This window comes from Oppia nitens, unplaced genomic scaffold, assembly GCF_028296485.1.
Source record: "Oppia nitens isolate AA-2021 unplaced genomic scaffold, nextdenovo-longstitch-racon4-pilon3 scaffold2_pilon_pilon_pilon, whole genome shotgun sequence".
In the NCBI taxonomy this organism is placed as follows: Eukaryota; Metazoa; Arthropoda; class Arachnida; order Sarcoptiformes; family Oppiidae; genus Oppia; species Oppia nitens.
Window position 1 is genome coordinate 7135814 of NW_026533210.1, and position 24115 is coordinate 7159928.

At 24.5% G+C, this 24115-nt stretch overlaps 5 protein-coding genes across 5 annotated transcripts; 2 read left to right on the forward strand and 3 right to left on the reverse strand.

The window, feature by feature from the left end:
* The first annotated feature begins 929 nt into the window (after positions 1-929).
* On the forward strand, positions 930-3800 carry LOC128955046 (fatty-acid amide hydrolase 2-like). The gene is made up of 5 exons (XM_054300678.1): positions 930-1139; positions 1235-1288; positions 2193-2568; positions 2635-3330; positions 3401-3800. Exons 1-5 carry the CDS (start codon positions 972-974, stop codon positions 3676-3678), a joined length of 1572 nt encoding a protein of 523 aa, XP_054156653.1. The 5' UTR covers positions 930-971; the 3' UTR covers positions 3679-3800.
* Positions 3801-3998: 198 nt separating this feature from the next.
* LOC128955975 (legumain-like) lies at positions 3999-6048 on the reverse strand. Its single transcript, XM_054301654.1, has 9 exons — positions 5914-6048; positions 5622-5816; positions 5429-5543; positions 5221-5343; positions 4979-5095; positions 4678-4872; positions 4473-4614; positions 4199-4409; positions 3999-4139 (listed from the first exon to the last, which is right to left on the reverse strand). Exons 1-9 carry the CDS (start codon positions 6046-6048, stop codon positions 3999-4001), a joined length of 1374 nt encoding a protein of 457 aa, XP_054157629.1.
* A 1301-nt stretch (positions 6049-7349) lies between these two features.
* Positions 7350-8885, reverse strand: LOC128955976 (uncharacterized). Its single transcript, XM_054301656.1, has 5 exons — positions 8849-8885; positions 7775-7936; positions 7565-7706; positions 7408-7499; positions 7350-7357 (listed from the first exon to the last, which is right to left on the reverse strand). The coding sequence occupies exons 1-5, from the start codon at positions 8883-8885 to the stop codon at positions 7350-7352; spliced, it is 441 nt and encodes a 146-aa protein (XP_054157631.1).
* Positions 8802-10997, forward strand: LOC128955265 (fatty-acid amide hydrolase 2-A-like). The gene is made up of 5 exons (XM_054300916.1): positions 8802-9116; positions 9189-9242; positions 9401-9776; positions 9855-10550; positions 10614-10997. Exons 1-5 carry the CDS (start codon positions 8946-8948, stop codon positions 10886-10888), a joined length of 1572 nt encoding a protein of 523 aa, XP_054156891.1. The 5' UTR covers positions 8802-8945; the 3' UTR covers positions 10889-10997.
* Positions 10998-11071: 74 nt separating this feature from the next.
* Positions 11072-12329, reverse strand: LOC128955317 (THO complex subunit 6 homolog). Its single transcript, XM_054300978.1, has 2 exons — positions 11863-12329; positions 11072-11805 (listed from the first exon to the last, which is right to left on the reverse strand). Exons 1-2 carry the CDS (start codon positions 12200-12202, stop codon positions 11072-11074), a joined length of 1074 nt encoding a protein of 357 aa, XP_054156953.1. The 5' UTR covers positions 12203-12329.
* Between the last annotated feature and the right edge of the window lie 11786 nt (positions 12330-24115).

Genomic DNA, 24115 nt, shown 5'->3' on the forward strand with positions numbered 1-24115 from the left:
GGTCATGTTTGCTATGCAAATATTTACAGTACTAATGATTTAAGATAACTAAACATTTAACAACAAAATCTAATTGCATTTTCATGTTAAATCTAATAATTTAACAATTTATTTTGTTTGTAAATAATTTATTGGTACTTTATTATAGTCTAATTTTACTATTTATACATTATATTTTTTAAACCATAACAACACAATAATATAAAATATAATTTTTATAGTTTTTTGCATTTGCAAAATAATAGTTAATATTATATAATAGTAATATTACTTTCATATAATCCTGTATATAACATTATATATTATTGTCAACTATTTTTATATCCTTGAAAGTATCCCAATCCCAGTCAAATACATTTGAGTGCATAGCACTATAAATTATATACATTAATACAGTATTTACTTTAGTATACATTAGTTATACTTGTATTTAGACTTTTGATATGATAGTTGCCTTGAATTTATGTTATTTTGTTAGTATTAATGAGAGAGGTACATTGCCAACATTGATGCACTCAAATAAAATTTTAGTAATAATTTTTTTCCATAACTGTGTCTGAGTTTTTTTATTGTGGAAAAAATCATTATTTTCTTAAAATTAGTTAAATATACTTAAATACTAATTAAAACTAACATAATTAAAGTTTAATATACTACTAATAATTATTATTATTTTAATAGTGTTGTTACTGTGCATTATTAGACAAATTATTAATAATATTGAATTTTTTTATTATAATCTCAATTATTAGGAAAAAAGATTGTGTATTACAAAATTTTGTTAACAATAACAATAATAAATTATTATTATGTACTGTCAGTCTATGAGTTAATTTATGTTTCAAAAGTTGTTATTCAAATACATATAATATATATATATATATTATAAATTATATGATATATAATTTCTAATTATTGATTTCCAGTATTAACTTAATATATTAATAATAATTGTAAAAAACATCACAACAATGGATATGACATATTTTATTCATCGTTTATTGCGTATAATATTAGACTTAATTATTAAATTATTGGCACTATTTATGCCATCACATCAACGATATTTACCGGCGATTACCGATCGACTATTGTTGGAACCGGCGGTCAATTTAGTTAAACGGATAAAATCTGGACATGTAATTGCAAACATCAAACCATATAAATAAATATATCAATAATTTGTTTTTTTTACAAAATATTTGTTTTTTTTATTTTAATACTATTAAAACAGTTAAAAAGCGAAGATCTAATCAATGCTTATATTAATCGCATCAAATTAATTCAGGTATTAATTATTAATTAAAATATTATATAAAATTTGCTATAAAATTATACATTATTTATTTATTTATAAAGTTATATAATTAATTTGAAAAATATTTAATTTATTGAAAAAAACATTAAATTATACCATTAAACCTAAAAATTATACTTTAGTGTTGTGTCTAAAATGTTTTATCTAACTTAACTACATTAACACAAATTTGTTGCTGATCATCTAATTTATTACCCACTCTTATCTACCCACACCCACTTAATACTAACTCATTTTCACATTCATTTATTCACTAAAATATTTTATCTAAAAAAATTTTTTTGTCAGCCATTGATACCAATTTAGCTGAAAAATAAGATATTTTTGAAAAATTAAATCATATTCTACTTTTTATTTTGAATTTGAAGTCAAAAATTAAAAATTAGTAAAAAAACTGTGACATTCAGTCTGTATAATAGAGATAAACACACATTAAATCTATTGAAAATATTTAAAAAAAATATTTTTCAAATATTTGATTAGTGATGTCTAAAGTTTATAATATACTGTATATAATATCTGATATATGATATTAATTAAGTATATACTATATAGTTTATAATATCTATGGATAATTTTTTGATTATTATTTTAGTATTAATTTATATTTTAATGTATAATGTAGACTTAGAAACAAACATAAAATCCATAATAATTAGTAATTAACTTAAACACAAATTACTTAATAAAGTAAAATACATAAATTATTATCATATTATTATTATATTATAAAATTTTATTGGCAATAAAAAAATATAGTTGTGTATAGTTTGATAAATTATTAAGTATGCAATAAAGTAAAAATAGAAAACAATTTCAAAATTAAATCTATTAATGTAATTATAAACGAATTTTTTATTAATTATTTAATTAGCCGCACGTCAATGCAGTGGCCGATCAATGCTATGAAAATGCTATTAAAGCGGCCATCGAAGTGGACAAACGGGTCAGACATGAATTGGACGGCAATTCACCGCTTACTGGTGTCTCCATTCATACGCAACCACTGTTGGGAATCCCGTTTTCGGGTAAAGACGGCATATCTATTAAAGGAATGAAATCGGTGTGCGGTTTGGTTGCCCGCAAGGATATTGTGGCCGACGAAGATGCGACAGTAGTGACAAATTTAAAAGCTGCCGGTGCTATACCCATATGTACTACAAATGTACCCGAATTGATGATGTGGTGGCACACCAGGAATAAAGTTTTTGGACAATCATACAATCCGTACGACAAATCTATAGTCACTGGTATTAAAAATTTTTTTTTTGTATTTTAGATATAGAAAAAATTAAATATTGATAATCAATGAATAGGTGGGAGCACTGGCGGTAACGGTGTGCTAATATCGTCGGTCGGTTCGGTATTAGGCATAGCCTCAGACATAGGCGGCTCAACTCGAATTCCCGCATTTTTTAACGGTGTTTTCGGACACTTTACAACACCCGAAGTGGGAGTAATGGACGGTCATTGGCCACCATTTGTTGCCGATCGACTTAAAATGCTTTCATACGGACCAATGGTTCGCTACGCCAGTGATATTAAACCCGCACTCAAAGTGTTCATTGGGAATGATGTGTCTAAACTAAAATTAGATGAAACTGTAGATCTGAGTAAACTTAAAGTATATTACATGTATGAAATACCTGATCCCGATATGACTCCGGTTAGCAACGAGACTCGTCGTACATTAGACGACTGTTTAAGACATTTGAAAAGTTTAGGTGCCGTTACTGAAGAACTAAAATTAGACAAATTTAAACATTCATTTAACATATGGTTTGCTTGTATGAAGACTAAAGGAGTGCCACTTTTCAGTGAAGAGCTAACCAATCGAAACGGTCGCATAAACCCTTACATTGAAATTATTAAATCAATTTTCGGTGGATCTAATCACACCATTGAATCATTAGTTGTGGCCGCTATTGAAGGTAACACACCATCAGATGAAGAGCTACAGAAATATCAGAAGATGGCCGTCGAGTTGACCACAGAATTGCACCAAAGCTTAGGTATTATATTTGAAATTAATCAAATGACTGATATATATATATATATTATTATTAAAATATATTAACATAGGTGACAATGGTGTCTTATTATGCCCAACCCATCCGGACAGTTATGTTAAAACCAATTCAACATTACTATGCTTTAAAAACGTGATGTATACCGGAATATTCAACTGTTTGCGTGTCTGTGCCACACAAATACCGTTAGGACTGGGCTCTAATGGTGTACCACTTGGTATACAAGTGATTGCCAAAGGACTCAACGATCACTTGACTATCTCTGTCGCCGAAGAATTTGAACGACGTTTTGGTGGTTGGGTTCCTCCGACTTCTGTTCATATAATGTAAACTTATGTTAAAAGTTATTAACCATTAGGTGAACAATTTGTTTATTACACATTTGATTATTGACTAATCAAATGCTTAAAATGCAATAACTATAATATAATATAAAAAATACTAAATTTTTTTCAATTTTTTTTCAAAAATAAATGCATTATTTTTTTATTACCACAATTTTTTAATTAATTTTATTAATAGTAAAATCTAAACTTAATCTAAACACTCCATATTTTAGTTTTAAATGTACCGCAATCTACTTTTATTAATAAAATATTAATAGCATTTACAATATTTTTATTATTTTTCTTGAATTTTTAAAATCAATTTTATACAACATTTTCTACTTGTAATGAGTTGTTATTGCAATACATTATCAATGCATTGACAGCGTTGTCCACATCATTGGTTTCATTCAATTTTTCGCATATATTCACAAAAACATTAAGTTTTTGCATTACATAGTTATTCTGTAATAAAAATAGCATTTAATAAATAGTAATAATACTATATATTAATAACTAAATACCTTATTTATTTTAAGACATTTATCGTCAAATGTGTCGACCAGTTGTCTATAACACTGTCTATTATTGAGCTCTTGTCTTGTAATCAAAACATTGTTGATATCATTAAATGATTGAATGCCTAATAAATGTTGAATTGAATGAACGTATTGCTCGAAGTGTTTGTCAACAAGTTTTCTGTTATTTAATAGTTGTATTAATTTGTCAACATATCTGTAATTTAAAAAATAATAAAATATATATTTTTATATTTATAATAAATGTAAAGTAAATTACATTTGCTTTTCATTTAAATCATTAGTTTCTTCAATACGTTTCTGAAGCAAATTTATGGCAACTTCTCTTGTATTAACTAAATCTTCAACTTTTGGATTAGCAATCATTGGTCTTTTAATTGGATATTTTGGATTAGTTTTTCCTTTAAATTAAAAATTAAATTAATAAAAAAAGTTGTATTAATACTATTATGTCTATGACTGACCCAAAAACATAGAGACGGGTAGTTTGCCAATAGATAGGTCACCGTATTGTTGCGCGTGTTGTCCATTGGAAGCATTAATAGCCGGGTCTTTATTAACCGTATGGTCTCTAATATATACAAACTGTTGTTCCAGTGTTTCAGTTGTTAAGTCGCTTTGTTCACTGTTTGTCAACCAATGATAATTGAAATATCCGGCTATAATATTCATACAATTAATAATAATAATAATAATAATAATAAATAATATAATAATATTAATTAAATGCAATTTAAAATTAAAATTTTTATAAAATAAACTGACCCAGGTAGTCTCTTCTTTTATTATCATACCAACAGGCATAACTGGACTCTACTGGTGAGGATGAGGTCACTGCATATACATTGATATCTTTTGGCAACAATTTTGAAAACATTGAACCTATTATACAGTATATCAATATAATGAAAATGTTTAATTATTTAAATTTAAAATAATTTTATTTTCAATAAATATAATCAAATCAAATATAATATTATTAATAATAATATATAATATATAAAAACCTGATTCACACGCCTCGATATAAAATACAAGTTTTGCAAATTTTTTCTGTTTATACATTTCAATCAATTGATTATTTAGTTCTTCGCCATACAATCGTTGATCTTTTGGAAAATATATTATATCTAAATTTAAAAAACAAATAATTTTCAATTAAATACAATTTTTAAAATACTGTTTAAACAAAAATTTAAATAATAATTAAAATACCAGGTGAACCATGGTCCATAAAATATACAAATATGTGATCATTGGGTCCCGATTTGACCACTTTCTTGCCATTTCGTGCCAATACTGGATCACCACGAAGTATGGCTAAGAAATTCTGTCGGAAAAAAATATATTAAATTATAAATTTAAAAAAAATTAAAACACAACAAAAAAGTGATGAAAAATAACATACCAATGGTGTGACATCATTATGAATATAGTCTTTAGGTACTCCATGATAAACATCGGGTCCATCCGGTCTACTGACTACAACACCAGGTGTTGGGTTATATTTACTATTAGCCACTTCATCCAAATTCATTACTATTATATTTTTTTCGGGTATTCCACGCGAGCGGACAACTTGGTAGGCGTGATATATATCCGCCTAATTAATATGATTTAAATTTATTCAATAATTATTTACTATATTATCATTATATATTCAAAAATATTTATATGAATTTAGTGTAAATATTACTGACTTCAATGGCATACTCCAAACTCATACCCCCTCCCGCTGCCAATACCACCCAATTGGTACCATTAAAGTCATATTCTTCTATTGGGACAGCATTTGCCGTACAATAAAGTAAAGATAAAATTAATATTAATTTCATTTTATTATTATTTTTTTGTAAAGTTATAACTTATTTTAAAATTAAAAATTTAATAATAAGATTTTTAATTTATATATTCTATTTATATATACTGTATATATTGTTTCATATTTTTTAAGAAATCGATTTTATTTTAGATAACTTTCTTAATATTTTATATAATACAAATTTTAATAATACTAATAATCTATATATTTAAAAAATTATAGACCAAAGCGAGGATTTAAAGATTGGTAGTGTTAAAGTATTTTAATGAAATATATTTTTATTTATCTAAATTAAATCATATGTTATTATTTTATTGATACAGTACTTGTATAAGTTAATAAATATTATTGATTAGGCAAGGTCATTGGTATTATACATTGGTTTAATCTAAAAGTTGTATTATTATTATAAAATAGTATTACTAACTTTAATTACAATATGTGTCTATTCCATGCAATTGTTAGATAAATTGTTTAATCAGCAATTTTTTTTATATTTATTAATTTATAATACAGAATATTTAATACTGAAAACAAAATTTGTTAAATTTTAAAAGTTATTTGGCAATTTACAAGTAATTACGTAGATAAATGTTATTAAATATATATAAAATAAATATTAATTAAAGTCAATAATTTAAATCATATAAGTATTAGTTTAGTTATATAAATATAAGTCAAAAGTTTTATTATAATTTATCGGTCTCTCAAAATTATCTACTAATTGTTTGCATGTGACAAAATATGATAATAATTTTAGTGATAATTTTAGTGCAAACGACATAAAAGTACTAACTTTTAATTATGTAATTTAGTTTGTAATATAATTTTTATATATAATTACAATATTCATCATGATACTATTTAAAATTTAGAAAATAACTTTTAGTATTTAAGACAATTATTATTTTTGTACAGCAATAAGTTTTTATAATATATTATATTTAATAAATTAATTATTATACAAATAAATTTCATTTGATTTTTATAGCTAAAAATTATTTTCTAATAGAAATAATTATTGAAAATAATATATTTTTTATTAAAACAAATTTACACAATATTTTCTACTTGTAATGACATAGAGTTGTTATTGCAATACATTATCAATGCATTGACAGCGTTGTCCACATCATTGGTTTCATTTAATTTCTCGCATATATTCACAAAAACATTAAGTTTTTGCATTACATAGTTATTCTGTAATGAAAATGGTTTTAATAAATAGTAATAATATATTAATAACTAAATACCTTATTTATTTTAAGACATTTATCGTCAAATGTGTCGACAAGTTGTCTATAACACTGTCTATTATTGAGCTCTTGTCTTGTAATCAAAACATTGTTTATATCATTAAATGATTGAATGCCTAATAAATGTTGAATTGAATGAACGTATTGCTCGAAGTGTTTGTCTACAAGTTTTCTGTTATTTAATAGTTGTATTAATTTGTCAACATATCTGTAATTTAAAAAATAATAATAAATATATTTTTTAAAATTTATAATTATTTTAAAGTAAATTACATTTGCTTTTCATTTAAATCATCAGTTTCTTCAATACGTTTCTGAAGCAAATTTATGGCAACTTCTCTTGTATTAACTAAATCTTCAGCTTTTGGATTAGCAATCATTGGTCTTTTAATTGGATATTTTGGATTAGTTTTCCCTTTAAATTAAAGATAAAAATTAAATTAATAAAAAGTTATATAATACTACTATGACTAAGACACTGACCCAAAAACATAGAGACGGGTAGTTTGCCAATAGATAGGTCACCGTATTGTTGCGCGTGTTGTCCTCCTTTGGTAACATTAATAGCCGGGTCTTTATTAACCGTATGGTCTCTAATATATACAAACTGTTGTTCCAATGTTTCAGTAGTATAATGATAATTTCCTTAGTACTGTATTTTATATAATATCAATAATAACAATAATAACTTTAATTACAATATATATGTTTATTCCATTATTGTTAGATAAATTGTTTAATCAGTAAATAATAATCTCATATACTTATTAATAAATATATTTTTTTATAATAATTATCTCCGTAATTATTTTTAAATTGCCAAATAATTTATAAAAAAAATAAATCTAACAAATGTTTTGAGTACATTTTAATTATATGATTAAAAGTTTTATCATCTAAATTAACTCATAACTTATCTAATTATAATAATTTTAGTAGCAATTGTACTACAAGTATTAAGTTTGTTATAATTTTTAAAAAAATTATGTATTCATCATAATACTAAATTATTTAAAATTTAATCAATAACATTTAGCATTTATGATATTTATTGTTTTTGTGCAACATTTAAGTGTTTAAAATAAGTTGGCTTTTTAAAAAAAAAATGATAATCTTGATTTTTTTATAAATATTAAATCATTTAAAAATATTTATTATTTTTTAGTTTGTTTATCAGAGATATTTTTTTTCATTAGTAAATTTTACGATTATAATTGATGAAAATATTAATTTTTAGTCTAGAGTCTAGACACTAGACATCTAAATATTTAAAAAAAAAATCTAATTTTTTAATTAAAAAAATGTTTCCATACTTTTAAATTTAAAGTGTAAATGTGAAAAAAATTGTTTATATTATAATAAAAGTTATTACATACGGAAAATTTGAACATTCCATACACACACACACATATAAACTGCAAAATGCTGGGAAATTACCGGTACTTACAATTTGTAAGTTACAAAACTTGTTATTTTATTAATGTTTATATTTGTTAACATTTGAGTTGTTAGTCAATGCAATACAGTATTAGACTGTAGTATACATTGAATACAAACTTTCTATTTCTATATCGCAGTCAATAACATCACACATACTGTACATAAAAACTACAATAATTTTAAATAAAATTATATTAATTAATATTCACTAACAATGGTTTGTGTAATATATCATCTCAAACAATGTATACGTTTAGTATTTGATTTGATGGCCAAAATAATTGGTCTCATATATCCATCAAAACAACAGTATTTACCGCCGATTACCGATAGATTACTGTTGGAGCCGGTCGTCAATTTGACTAAACAAATAAAATCGGGACAAGTATTGGCACACTATTTATTTCATATATATTTGATATAATTGTAAATTTTATTTTATTTTTTAAAAATTTAGTTAAAAAGTGAAGATCTGGTCAAAGCATACATCAATCGCATCAAAATTGTTGAGGTATTCAATGGTTTATTATCTTAAGGTTGAAAACATCCGTCAAATTTGAGAAAAAACCCATATATTAGTGGTTTTTTAGTAATACTTTTATGTAATATTTACTGGTATTTAATTAGTTATATAATTTTTTTTATTAACAATCAATTACCGGTAATTAGCCGCATATCAATGCTGTAATAGACGAACGCTACGAACTGGCCATTGAAGAGGCCATCGAAGTGGACAAACGAGTCAAACATGAATTAGCCGGTAATCCACCTCTCAATGGATTGTCAATTGATTCGCAACCACTGTTGGGAATCCCATTTTCAGGCAAAGACAGTGTTGCCATTAAGGGTATGAGATATACTTCTGGATGTCCGACACGTAAAGATATTAAAGCCACTGATGACGCCGGATCTGTGAGACACATGCGATCTGCCGGTGCCATACCTGTGTGCTTGACTAATGTACCCGAACTGTTGATGTGGTGGAATGCACACAATAAGACATTTGGACAGACATACAATCCATACGACAAGTCTATTATACCAGGTATGGACAGTAATTATTATGGACACTACACCACCTGTTAATTGTTAATAACAATTTAAACTTCTTGTTGTTGTTTAGGTGGTAGTACTGGTGGTAATGCATCGTTGATTGCCGCCGCCGGCTCTATAGTAGGTATCGCATCGGATATCGGCGGCTCCACACGTATACCGTGTTTCTATTGCGGTGTATTCGGACACTGTACTACACCCGAATTAGTTCCAACTGATAATCACTGGCCACCATATCCCGAAAAGCGACTCAAAATGTTATCCTATGGACCAATGGTTAGATACGCGGTTGACATTAAGCCAGTCCTTAAAGTATTTCTCGGCGATAACGTAACGAAACTTAAATTGGATGAAACAGTCGACTTAAGTAAACTTAAGATTTACTATATGTATGAAATCAATGATCCTCTGGTCTCACGTGTCAGTCCTCAGATACACAAAGCGATCGACGATTGTGTCAATCACTTAAAAAGTTTGGGCGCAACCATTCAAGAGATTAATTTAAAACAATTTGAACACTCATTCCTCATATGGCAGAGCTCTATGAGAGTGGACGGCATAACACCGTTTGCTGAAGAATTAACTAACAGAACGGGAAAAATAAATCCAATGATGGAGTTATTGAAATCTATTTATGGCGGATCTGAACACAGTCTCGAAGCTATTTGTGTTTCAGTTTTTGACGCCAATCCACCAAAAGATGACGTTTTAGTTAAATATAAGCAATTGGGCGAAGAATTAAAGTCAGAACTTCACAAACTATTGGGTAACAAAAAAATTGACAAATTATCTAATTTTATAAATGTTATAATGTGTGATCACTTGTCAGGTGATGACGGTGTCCTACTATTTCCACCGCAACCGGATCCCGAAGTCAAACTGAATACTACTCTTTTGAATTTCCGAAGCTGTGTCTATACAGCAGTTTTCAATTGCCTTCAAGTGGCCATTACTTCAGTACCTTTAGGTCTCAACACTCAAGGTTTACCCCTCGGTGTTCAAGTTATCGCTAAAGCATTCAACGACCACTTGACTATTGCAGTGGCCGAGGAATTAGAGAAAAGATTCGGCGGTTGGGTTGCGCCCACTAAAATCAATTGTTAACCCAAGTGTATATAAACAGTACGGTAATCATAATTTTAACGTTTTATTTAATCAATTTTTTAAATAATGATTTCTATATATTTTTAATAAAATTGTATATAAAGTTATGATTATATGATGTGATTTGAGTAAAAATTATTATCACTAACAAAATGTCAATAATTATTAAATAACAATAAGATCTCAATAGACAACTAATTCAAAATCTTTATACTTCCAATTGGTACAGACATCCACTTTATAGCTCATACCGGCCGCACTGATCACTTGATCAATGCCTGTATCGGCTGACTGTTTATACTGATGAGTAGCGATACTGAATACATTGTCAGTGGCCGTCGGTAACACTGACTTGAGTTCGCCATTTATTTCCCAAATGTTTAGACCAGTAGTATTGCCGCCCGTTATAATGTAATCGTTGTGAACGACAGCAACATTGGTCGAGCTATCGGTAACGAATCGGGTCGAATAGGACAACATATTCAGATGCCACAGACTAAGGTGCGGTCCGCCGCCGCACAGAAGCCAATCGTTTGAGACCAACTCGACAGTACCGATCCAATTGCCATATTTTTGCCGTTGAAGATCACTATATTTGTACGGCTCAAAAGTGGACACCGATTTTCGTGGACATCTAAGATCCCAAATACGAACCGAACCGTCTTCGGCACCCGAGTACAGCCGTTGGCCATCTTTTGCTAGTAATATACAGTTAATATATCCGTTGTGTTCACATAATCGATGGATTTGCTTATGTGTCTCGACATCAAAGCCGTAGACATTATTATCGCCACAACCCGTATATATCATGTCATCAGTGGTGGCAACAGTGTTGGCCATACAGTCATTGGCCGGCAAATGAATGGTCCACTCATTGGTCAATTCGTTGTCTTCTCTAACCCATCCTTGAAGTTGACCTAAAAAATACAATTACTATAAAAACCCATTTCTCTAACATATCTGTTAATCCAAACCTTTGCCGCCGACGACAAACTGTGAGTTGTGGCCAATTGTTGTCACCGAATAGACCGGCGTTTCGATGTCCACTAAATGTTGAGGTCTTCGCAATGGTTTAACATCAACCAAGTTTTCGTCGTCTTCGGCTTTGGCGTCCAATTCGTGATTTTGTTTAACAATTGATTGGATGTCAAACACCGCTAACTTTCCCCTCTTGAGACCGCAGGCCAAGTGTCGGCCGTCGGCTGACATTACATGCGATAAGATTGTCGTATAGAAGATGTCTCTTTTGTCTGACATTGTTATTGTCCGTTCAGTTTCAGTGTCTTTGGTTGAGATGTTGTTATTGTCTTTCATTGTCAACAACGACAACAATAATCAGTTGACAAACAATTATTGTTAACAAAACAAATCGATTAATGATTTGAAATAAAAATAAATAATTCAAAACTGAGTTCACATGTGATTGCAATACAGTATTGTCTATAATAACTATAACATACATACAAACAATAGAGACATCTATTATTGTTTAATGCATTTAATATTCAATTCTTATAAAATATAATAAAATTATGATAAACTTTACAAAACTATTAAAATCTGATAAAATTTAACAAAAAAAAATATATTTAAAAATTGATTGATAAATTTTTAATTTTTAAAATGTTGATATAATTATAAATTTTTTATTTATGACACTAATTTGTTAGAGTATAATTTGTTAAATATAATATTGATATAATAATCATTAGGTAATTATTTAGTGGTAACTAATACTGTATTAATAAATCTACAGTTTGTAAATCTTTATGAAATATTGTGTTTAAATTTAATTTTTATAATAAACATATCATTTTTTCTAAAAATTACTTATTTTACTAACATTTTAATAATTCAATTATTTAAATTTTTTATGTTTAAGTTTTCAAATAATCTTTAAATATTTAAATTTTAACAAGGTTTAAAATATTTTTTTGAATAATCTAATCAAGTTAAATTATACGATAAACAATATTCTCAATATTTACAATAATTTACTAATACTAAGTTGTTTTGTTGATTAATTACCGTTAATTAAATGCATTTAATATTTTATATAGATTTTATATATTGCTATTTATATTACTTTTTAAAAAGATATATATAATAAAGCCTATGTAATATATTAAATGCATTTTAACCATTTTATTATAAATGCTGTTGTATTATTAAAAATTAATTTTCAAAATATCAACGACACTAAACATTAATGTCATAAAATTATTAATGATTACAGATAATTAACTATTTTATTATTATAATGTTGAATGGTTTGTTTATTAGCCTTTTAAATATTAATGTACATAATTAACATAAATTTATATAATTAAATTTTTTATTTTTTATAAAACAACAAAATGTACTGTATAAAATACGTTTTATTTTACGCTTATTATCTTTTATGCTGTACTTTCATAATATAAAATTATTAGCATTATTATATTTATCATTATCATATAAATTATCATTTCTAGCATATATATATATATATATATATATAAATTTATATATAGACTATGAATGTACTGTTTATGATAATGAGATTTATTTTCAATAAAAAATAAAACCGATTAATTAAAAAGCTTAAATCTAATGTTAATACTAATTAAAAACGTGGCAATTATACAATCTAAATTAGCCTCAATAATTTTATTGTTATTGTATTATTATTATTATTATTATTTATAGATTTAAAGATACTTAAAAAACATTTGCATAAAATTTTCTTTTTATTGTATTTGTATAAAATTTGAAATCATTGTGCAAACTATAATTTATTTTTAAATAATATCATATATTAGTAATTGAAAAATAAGTTATTTAATACAGTATATCACTTAATCATTATTAAATAATTGAATATATAATTATATGACAATGATTAATTGATATTCACTCAAATTATAAAATTTATCATTAAATGTTGACCTTGATTATGTGACATTTAATTTATATAATATTGTTTTTATAATAGTATAAATATATTGATCTTTTTGGTGGGCTCTCCTAATAATTGTAAATTAAGTTGACATTTAAGCTAAACTTTTATTAAATAGTCAATAATCTACACAATGTAAGTGATGATGCATTTGATAAGTCGTTTATAACTTTTATATAAAGTTTTATATATTCAATATAGTAGTAGTACAATAAAAATAAGTTGATAATTTTTTGCCAGTGATTAATTAAATCTAAATTATAAAATAATTTCAATAACAAAGAAAAATCATGAGTCAATTAAAATAAATTGTAATTCTAATATTTTATTATTATTATAAAATTAAATAAAATTATTGTCTGTATATGTTATTATAGATATGTTTATATAAAATATATAAAAATTCTATAAATTATTATCACTGTCTATAATATATTTAGTATATTGATCTTTAAACACTTACTCTGTAGTACAATATAAATCCATTATATACTGTATATACAGTATATACCGGTATAGTATATAATATATATATATAATATATATATATATATATATATATATATACTATATATTGTATATTTATAAACCAATATTGATGCGATTAAACATTTTTTCTATTAGATTATATAATTTCAGACAAACTTTTAATGAAACATAACTGAAAGGCAAATATTTGCAGTCATAACAAATATATACAGCACTATAAATAATATTTTTGATTGATATACAGTATATGTTTATAAGTAATATATTTAACTAACCAAAATTCTAGAGTTAAAAGTTTTATTATAAATATTAGTATTATAATCAATATTTTGTACAGTAAAAATGTTAGGAGTATTATATAATATTTTATTTTTATACTATACTTATATAACTATAATCATAATGATAAATTGACAAGTCAAATATAAGTAGATCAAAATTTATAAATATGTAACCTTGATTTTTAAATATAATCTGGGTCACAGTCAAAATGTCAAACTAGAAAAATAAATATATAAATTTATATATAAAATAAATGATGATTTGTGTAATTATTATTATTTTTTCGATAATTTGATGTTTGAAAATAAATTAAATTAAAAAATTTTGTGAATTATGTAAATATAATATATTAAATAAAATATATATTATTTTATATGTTAATTAAAATTAATGTTCGATGTATTTTGAAATTGTAAAAACATTTAAAAAAAATGATTTTGATTATGTGAAAAATTCAAAAATTTTACAAAATTAAAAAAATAATGGTAACCATAGTTGAAGACAACATTACTATTTTTTTGTGATTTATTTAGACAGTATATCTTTAGACATTATGTATGTAATATACACATACCTGACCTTCAACTTTAACAATGAATATCTCCATATAGTAAGAAAAGGCTATATATTTAATATCAAATACTATATACGCTAATACATCACAGAGAAAGAAAGAAAGARAGAGAGAGAGAGAGAGAGAGAGAGAGAGAGAGAGAGAGAGAGAGAGCATTTCAATCAATAAGATTTGAGCCAAAAATTCAATGAATTTCTATATAACATACTGTACTAACATAAGATATCTCAACAACATTTATATACATTATATATTATACTATACAGTATATATAGTATACTATTGATTGTATGTGTGTACTATTGTATAAACTATTAGATTATATCAATTAGGATTAAAGTATTGGTATCTCTAATGCCATTAAAACAATTTACTGATTTTTGTTGTGTAATATATATATATATATATATATATATAAATGAAAAGTCATTAAAAATAATAATAAACTTAAAAAATACTCTAAAATGTTATTTCCCAATACATCAATTGTATACATCATAGTATAGAGTTAATGTTTGTGTCACTAATAAATCTTTTAAAAAAGATTTCATAAAAATTATTACAAAACAAATAATAAAGTAAAACTAAAATAAAAGTATATGACAAAAGTGATAGATATTATATCGATTATCGATTATTATATCAATTCATTATATAAATATATTTATATAAATAAAATATTGATTGCCTAGTAATTTGACATTGAATTTGACTATACAATGAATTTTTCTTTTATATTGTATATTAAATTTTCATTCATTCAAACATTCAACGAGTCATTCAATTCATGGGTTAATTCAATGATATATTTCTTTTCTTTTTTAAATTTCAAATATTCTTTATAAGAATTCTTTAATCAAATAATAAAATAAATGAAGTCTTCAAATATATAGTCTTTTGAAACTAAAAGTTTAATTTAATTATATTTTTAAAAAGCAACAGAAAAAACAAAAATAACATTTAACTTATAAAATTAAATTATGAAATTAATAATTAAGTTTAGTATATAAATACATTTTACTTTTTTTTAGCATACTGTAATATTTAATTATTTATATCTACAATAAAATTATTAATTTATTCTAATATTAGACATTATTACCTATATTTATGTTAAATTAAAAAAAATATTTATTAAATAATAATATAATTATAATAATTAAATATATAAAATAATATTTTATTAACTAATAATTATTATTATCAAAAGTCACATCAAATAATAGATTAAATAAATATATGGTATTATTATTAATAATAATAACAATATTAATATAAAATAACATAATAGAGAATTATTTAAGATAAATGTAATAAATATATGACATTTAATAAACCAAATATTTTGGACATAAAACTATCATTTCATATATTTAGAGTCCATTAGTAAGAGACAACCATTTGCTTAAACTTCAAATACTGTATATAAAATATTTTTATTGTTTTCATTTTCATGCTATTGTATTATATAATATTTACATTATATTATACTATGTATAATATTTAGTATTAATAATATAGCATTCAATACTTAATATTTATATATATATATATATATATATATATTTCCGTTAATAATAATATTTATTCATATATCAAAATTATGATAAATTTTGCAAACAATAATTTTAATAATATATAAAACATTAGTTGTATTATCAAAATATAATGCATTTTGGATTTTTTTTAAATACGCAAACTCTTAACAGATAGAAATGGATAAGAATAAGAAATATATATATATAATAAAAAATTAATATAATGTGAATAGATTTAAAGAAATAATAAAAAATATTTTAACTTTTAAAAAATCAATATATCATCGAAAACAATAATAACAACAACAATAACCACAACTATGACAAAACAAAACAAAAAAAAAATGATTTCTAAAAGATATAATATATTTAAAAATTTTTAAAATAAAAAATATTTCCATTAAATGTTAGAGAATTTAATAAAATCATTTTTATTATATTTTCTTAACATGATTTTTTATTCATGAAGATTATCACACACACACACACACACACACACACACACACACTATTTGTCTAAATTTCTATTAAACAATGTTTTAAAAAATAAAATCATACTTTATATTGAAAAAGTCTTAAACAGCGGCGGCGGCGATGCTATTAATTATAATTATATGGTCAACAATATGTTGGATTTAAAAGTGACAAATGGCTATATTGTAGATAATTTTAAACTAAACAATATTGTAATTAATTGAATTTTTAAAAATTAATTTTGTGATTTGCCAGATAATTGCAGTTGACTTTTATTTATTTTTTAATTTTCAACAGTCCACTATAAATTATGTGGCCAATCATACAAATAATTTTAAAATTATCAATTACAATCTTATTTAGTTTAAAATTATCTACAACATTGTCCTTGGTCACTTTTAAATCCAACGTACTGTTGACCAGATATTTGTAATTAATAGCATCGCCGCCGCTATTTAAGACTCTCTGCTTTATATTATGTTTTACACTAAAATATTTATCAAAAATTTTAATAAATACATACATTAACAGAGTCTACTTACCATAAAATAAATATATAGTATAATAATTTTTAATAAATAATAATATAGTATATTATAAATAAAATTTATTGAATAATTAAATTATATTATTAAATAAATAATAATAAATTTTATTTATGAATGTTTTTATTATTAATACATTAAAATATATTTAATATTTCTATGTTTAAAACATGTTTTTTATTATCATTATTACTCATAAATTACAAATGTTTTTTAAAAAAAAGTAAAATAACAGTAAGAAAAAATTCATTACACTTTTAAACATTTTAAATAATATGGTATAATTAAAAAATACTCATTAATTATAATAATGTTTTAAATTCAATAAAATTTTAAAGATTTTATTTGTTGTTAATAAATATAAAATTTATTACTAAAACCCAGTTAAAAATTTATAGAAATTATTTATAAAAAAACTAAATTACAGACAATTTTGTGAATGAAAGCATTAGTATCCCATTATATTAATTCATTATCTAATTATATTGTTTTTATTTGTTATCTTTAATTTAATTTAATTTTATCATTTATAAAACATTTAATTAATTAATTGTTCTTTTTTAAAAAAGGAGTAATAAATTAGAGTATATTAAATGAATAATAAAATAAATTACTTTTCTTAAAAAGTAAAAGTGAGAAAAAATTATATATATAATGACTTAACAAAAATGATTAATGAATTGAGTCGATAAACAAAATAAGAGATCGTTTAGTTTAACAATTTTTTTAGACAACAAATTTAAATAAAATAATAATAATAATCACAATTAAAATAAATAACAAATCAATGAATATAAATATAGCACATTTTTTAGTAAAATGATAATCACATAAATAAATGATAACTTAATCATTTGGTTTATCAATGAGTACATAAAACTTAATTTTTTGGCAATTAAAAAAACATTAATTTATAAAACACTTTGTAGGCATTGATATTGATTTTTTGGTATCAATTATTGGTATCATATAATAAAAATAATGTTTCATTAGATAATTCTTTAAAATATAATTAATTTCTAAATGTTGGCATCTATTTTAAACAAAAAATATACTCAAAATAAAAATTTATTTAATTAAACGTTAAGTATATTGAATTCAAACATAAAAAAGTTTTTCTGTATAAAAATAATACAAAATTTATATTTAAAGAATCATAGTTTAAACATTTTCATTATATAAACATTTTTTATTTTATTTTAATAACTAATTATTTTTATAATTAATGAAAATATATAGACAAAGTACTAATCACTGGTTTACAGTTATATGAAAAACAAATTATTTGATAATTTGTTTATTAAATAATTTTATTTTTGCGAAAATCGTATTATTATTTTCATCATATCTCCAATTTATTAATATGTAAATTTGCAACAAACTTATAATAAATTAAATTTGTTACAGAAAAATAAGATAAACTTTTACAAAAACAAGTACTAATCAAAAAAACATTATAATTTATAACTTTCTTATATTTTTATATAAACTAATTAATGAAAATAAAATAACGCATAATATTTATATATAATATATACATTATATTAAGGGTTTTATCATCCCATTAATGATTATAAGTCATATAAAGTACACATTATATTATATCATAAGAATATAATAGATAACTAATTAGGTTAAGAGGTATTATATTAATGAAAAAATAAGATAATTTGTTCTGATATACTGTATATTTATATATATTTGTATTGGATTTCAATGATAATTGGTTTAATCGATACTAAATATAAGTAAAATAAGTATCTATTATTAATTGCAGAGACCTAATGGCAAAGACTCAAACTTGTAAAGTACTGATTCTTTGGAGCACATTATCCATATCACAACTCGAAGAGGTGGCCATCGATGGGCTCGGCTTTGGCGGCAATAACTGAGAGGATGTGGCGGTCAACTGTTGACAACCACCAAAAAATGGCTGATTTAGACTACCGTTCGTTGAACAGAGACTGAGATCGTCCAAAGATTTTGAGCGTATAAGCAGTACACCCGATGAGGTCATGGCTTGAGAACTGGTGGCCAACAGAGCTGGTGAACAGTGAGCAGTCATTTGGTTTGACATAAATCTATCGCTAATTGCATTGTATTGTAAAAACGTGTTGTCCAACAGTACTGACGAGAGGTCACACTTGGAGGGAGACGTGGGGTTTGACTTAACTTTAATGGGAGAGTCGGCTGAAGAAAAGTTCTCCTTTTCGCACATTAGCCGCGAATACTTAGGCGATGGTTGACTTCGGACAGACTGCCAGACTGTAAAGTGTGGACTGACTGATGAGGTGTTGCCAACAGAGAGATCATCGCTGGTCTCCGGAGACTCCGGATGTGATACCAATTGTAAGGAAAATCGTCTCGGCTTACAATACGGCCGAAACATATTCACCTTTGGCTTCGATAAACGTCTGGTCACACGTGGAAAGTCAAGCGATGAGATCGGTGTCATCGAAATATCCGATGCCGTGTCACTAAACGAATCCCAAGACTCGGATGACGACATTGTGGCCGATACTGACGATGAAAATGATGAGCACATCGATGACGATGAGGTGGCCGAAGAAGACGACGACGTCGAGCATAAAGAGCCCGAAGGCCTATATTTGACACTTCGGTTGTTTTTTCGGGCAAATAATTGTTGCCGAAGTACAGCGTGTCGTTGGTTCAGATGAGACAACTCGTTGAGCGCGTCGTCCAGAATGTCCTCCGAGCACGTGCTCACACAACGTACCAACTTTCGGGACGACATAATCGCAGTTATAGTCGTCTATTTTATTAATCGGTTAATTGGGTGATTCAATCAATTGTTGTGGTGGTCATCATCGGTCCCATCGATCAATTGACTGTCCTATCGATATCATTACCAATTATTATTATTATTATTATTATCTTCTAAATCCAAACAATTTGATGGATCAATCAGGTGTTGTCATTAATAACCGATCAAAAAACAAGTTGAAAGATATATTACAATCACTTTTTTTAGTCAATAAAATAATTTAGTTAGTTATTCACAATTTTTTTAAAATGGAAATTATTGTCATTATTGAAATTTAATACTAAATTTAATTATTATAATACAAATAAAAACACAACAAAAGTTAGACAAATTGAGTTCAATTGTATTTATAGTTTATAACATGAAATTAAAACAAATAATACTAAAAAGTAAAATCACTGATAAGTAATATCATATTAAACTCAATATTGAAACTATCGAGAGATATGATAACAGTATTTATAGTCCACTAATAAATTATAAACAAATAAAAAGTGATTACAAAAAAAACAGAGATATTACTTATTATTCATGTAATTAAATAGTATATAAACTTAAATATCATATCATTATCATAATTGTTATTATTCAATAATATCGCTAATATAATGATAATGCTAAAAATTATTACATATGTAATTGTTTCACATAAATAATATCATTATTAATATATATATTTTAAAAAACAAGATAACGTTTTGTTTGTTGTTTATTATTATTATTATTATTATTATTATTATTATTATTATTATTATTATTATTATTATAATATTATTATTATTATTCACTAACAAAAAAAAAGATAACATAAAACAAAACTAATAATAATAAAAAACAATTCACACAAAAAACAAACAAAACATAAATGTTATTATTATTATTATTGTTGTTGTTTTGAATACATTTTCAAATAGCAATTATCAGTTTTGTTTGTATTAATAAATACTATGAAAGCTATAATAATAATAATAATAATAACAATAGATATATGTATTGATGAGACACTACTATCCAAAGTGGACTAACAATCTCATAGTGTGTTTGTCTTTATATGTTTATGGGATCAGTTGTAGTGATGATCTTTGGACCTATCGATGAGCGCAACACTACTGTTGTGCTGACTGACTCATACTGTCTGTAAAAGCAATTGACTGACACCAGCACTGGTAGTCTCATACAGTGGTGGTGTGAGTGACACACATATACTATGTTATGATTGTTTGACATTTAAAGCACAACAACAACAACAATAACATTGATGTCTGTAATAACTCACTGTTAATACTATATATATATATATATACATATATATACATATAATATATTCATTCACTCACTATTGTATTCAATTAGTATTAGACTCACTGACTCACTCACACACACACACATTGACTACAGTATTAATAGTAGTCATCCCACGTGTGTTCAAGTGATACGATGTTTGCGGATGCGATCCATACATACTGTAGTGTATAATAACTGTTAGGACACACATTGTTGTAGATGTAGTGCTACTAAAAACACTGTCAGACATTTAGGAGACGACAAACACATACAGTATAGTAGTATTAGTCAATGGATTGGCATTATTATAGTGTGTGTCTGTGTTTGTGATGTCAAATCACGGAACCGGTATTTATAGGGGTCTAAGTTTTTTATGGGTACGGTTTTGACAATTAGATTACTATGATTAGTACCGGGGTTTTCGGGTATTGAGTTTTTTATATTAAATATAAAAATATATTGAAATTAACTTTTTTGTTGTTTTTTTTCTTTCGGCCAACGATTCCGGGTGTTTAGCAAAATTTTTATTGTTTCGGTTTAGTTTGTTGTTATAAATCTAAATCTCTAGTGTGTGACTGTAGTACTACTGTGAGTATAGTCACTACAATATATTTGTATATCAAACACACATCAAATTACAATATATTCAAACAATTATTTATACGAGAAATTCAAAAATAAGTTATTTTCCGAGAGATTTGACTTAAAATGTTAATCACTTTTATAATTCAACTATTTTTATACAGTATATTGTATGACACACTAATCTCATGTAACTCTAAACATTGAATGTCTGTCTAATATAAATTAATTGACTTTATTTTGTTTAAAAGTATATACATTTGATTGCCAATACATTCATTCATAATATATATATAGTATATTAAATCACTGAGTTATTGCATAACACTAAGAATATTCTGTTAAGTGGTATTCGATGCTATCATATATTATATATAGAATACAATTATTTATATAACATTTTATTTTCAAAAACACTACACTTTTACGACAAACATTTTATTTATTTATTGTAATTGAATTAATAATATATGAATTATAGAATAAAACTATTATTTAAAAATTAATATTTTATTATGTACTGTACTTTTTATATAATTAGTATACAGTATGTAAGCTATAAAATACAGATTTTCCAAACATAATTTACTAAATTATAAATATTAATTTTAAATAAGTTATATTACTCTATAATTAATAGGCTTTTAAATAATTAAGATATAATTAATATTTAGTGTTGATTTAGTGATGATAGCAAACTAGTGTCAAAAAATTTTGTGTATAAGTAAATTGATATTAAGTTTAATGTATTGAATTAATAAATATATATCAATACATAAGAAAAGTTAGATTTTTAAGTACTGGTAATTCAATGTCACATTACATAATAGTGCTCTCTCTCTCTCTCTCTCTCTCTCTCTCTCTCTCTCTCTCTCTCTCTCTTTCACTCACTCACTCAGTTTCACACATTCATTATGTGTACATTTAAACAGATTCTGCTCCTTAAATGTGTGCACAGAATAACATAAATAAAAAAATTCAATATCTTTACTGACGTCAATGCTTTTGGCATTATATATATATATGACATTATAAGCAATAATATTCTGGTAATAATAATAATAATAATAATAATACAATACAATACAATTACAGTAATGATACAATAGTGGCAAAATATTGCCGACAAACTTATCAAACATATTGCTGTATAATATTAATATTCAATTTTTGAAGTGTTTTTCTAATAAGAGACACACTTTTGGTACAATCGATGTTTGTTTTTGAAAGATTTATGTGAAAAATGTTGAAATGTTAGCAATTTTTTCTTGTTTATGATATTTATTAATAATATAATATTAACAAATAACCTTGACCTTAACATTATAAATATATTTATTGTATATACTGTACAAATAGATCATTAGTCAAACACACACTTATACATACAAACATAGTAAAGAAAATATATCTATTGTATGATATTATTTCATTTATGATAACATGTTTTCATAAGAATGAGTGAACAGTTTCCTAAACCTATAATAGTGATGAAGACATTATGATAAATACAAGAATATTTTTTATGCTTAACTTAATTATTTTTGTTCAAATGTTATTTCTTTTATATGTTTTGTTATCATTTTTTTGTTGATATAATTATTATCAAAAAGCAAATGTCAATATTTATTTATGACATAAATATTTATCACAAATACTAATGTAATTTAATGTATAGAAACTATATATTAAAATAATTTATTTAATTTGTTTTTACATATATTGATTATATTTTT

Coding starts and splice junctions, on each gene's coding strand:
- LOC128955046 (XM_054300678.1), top strand. CDS start 972: ATGGATATGACATATTTTATTCATCGTTTATTGCGTATAATATTAGAC. Junction 2,569..2,634: donor CGACAAATCTATAGTCACTG/GTATTAAAAATT, acceptor ATCAATGAATAG/GTGGGAGCACTGGCGGTAAC. Junction 3,331..3,400: donor AGAATTGCACCAAAGCTTAG/GTATTATATTTG, acceptor ATATTAACATAG/GTGACAATGGTGTCTTATTA.
- LOC128955975 (XM_054301654.1), bottom strand. CDS start 6,048: ATGAAATTAATATTAATTTTATCTTTACTTTATTGTACGGCAAATGCT. Junction 4,873..4,978: donor TAAAAGAAGAGACTACCTGG/GTCAGTTTATTT, acceptor TGAATATTATAG/CCGGATATTTCAATTATCAT. Junction 4,615..4,677: donor ACCCGTCTCTATGTTTTTGG/GTCAGTCATAGA, acceptor TTTAATTTAAAG/GAAAAACTAATCCAAAATAT.
- LOC128955976 (XM_054301656.1), bottom strand. CDS start 8,885: ATGTGTGATGTTATTGACTGCGATATAGAAATAGAAA. Junction 7,937..8,848: donor CTGCGATATAGAAATAGAAA/GTTTGTATTCAA, acceptor TACAGTACTAAG/GAAATTATCATTATACTACT. Junction 7,500..7,564: donor GATTTAAATGAAAAGCAAAT/GTAATTTACTTT, acceptor TTTAAATTACAG/ATATGTTGACAAATTAATAC.
- LOC128955265 (XM_054300916.1), top strand. CDS start 8,946: ATGGTTTGTGTAATATATCATCTCAAACAATGTATACGTTTAGTATTT. Junction 9,117..9,188: donor AACAAATAAAATCGGGACAA/GTATTGGCACAC, acceptor TTAAAAATTTAG/TTAAAAAGTGAAGATCTGGT. Junction 9,243..9,400: donor ATCGCATCAAAATTGTTGAG/GTATTCAATGGT, acceptor ACCGGTAATTAG/CCGCATATCAATGCTGTAAT.
- LOC128955317 (XM_054300978.1), bottom strand. CDS start 12,202: ATGAAAGACAATAACAACATCTCAACCAAAGACACTGAAACTGAACGG. Junction 11,806..11,862: donor GTTTGTCGTCGGCGGCAAAG/GTTTGGATTAAC, acceptor TGTATTTTTTAG/GTCAACTTCAAGGATGGGTT.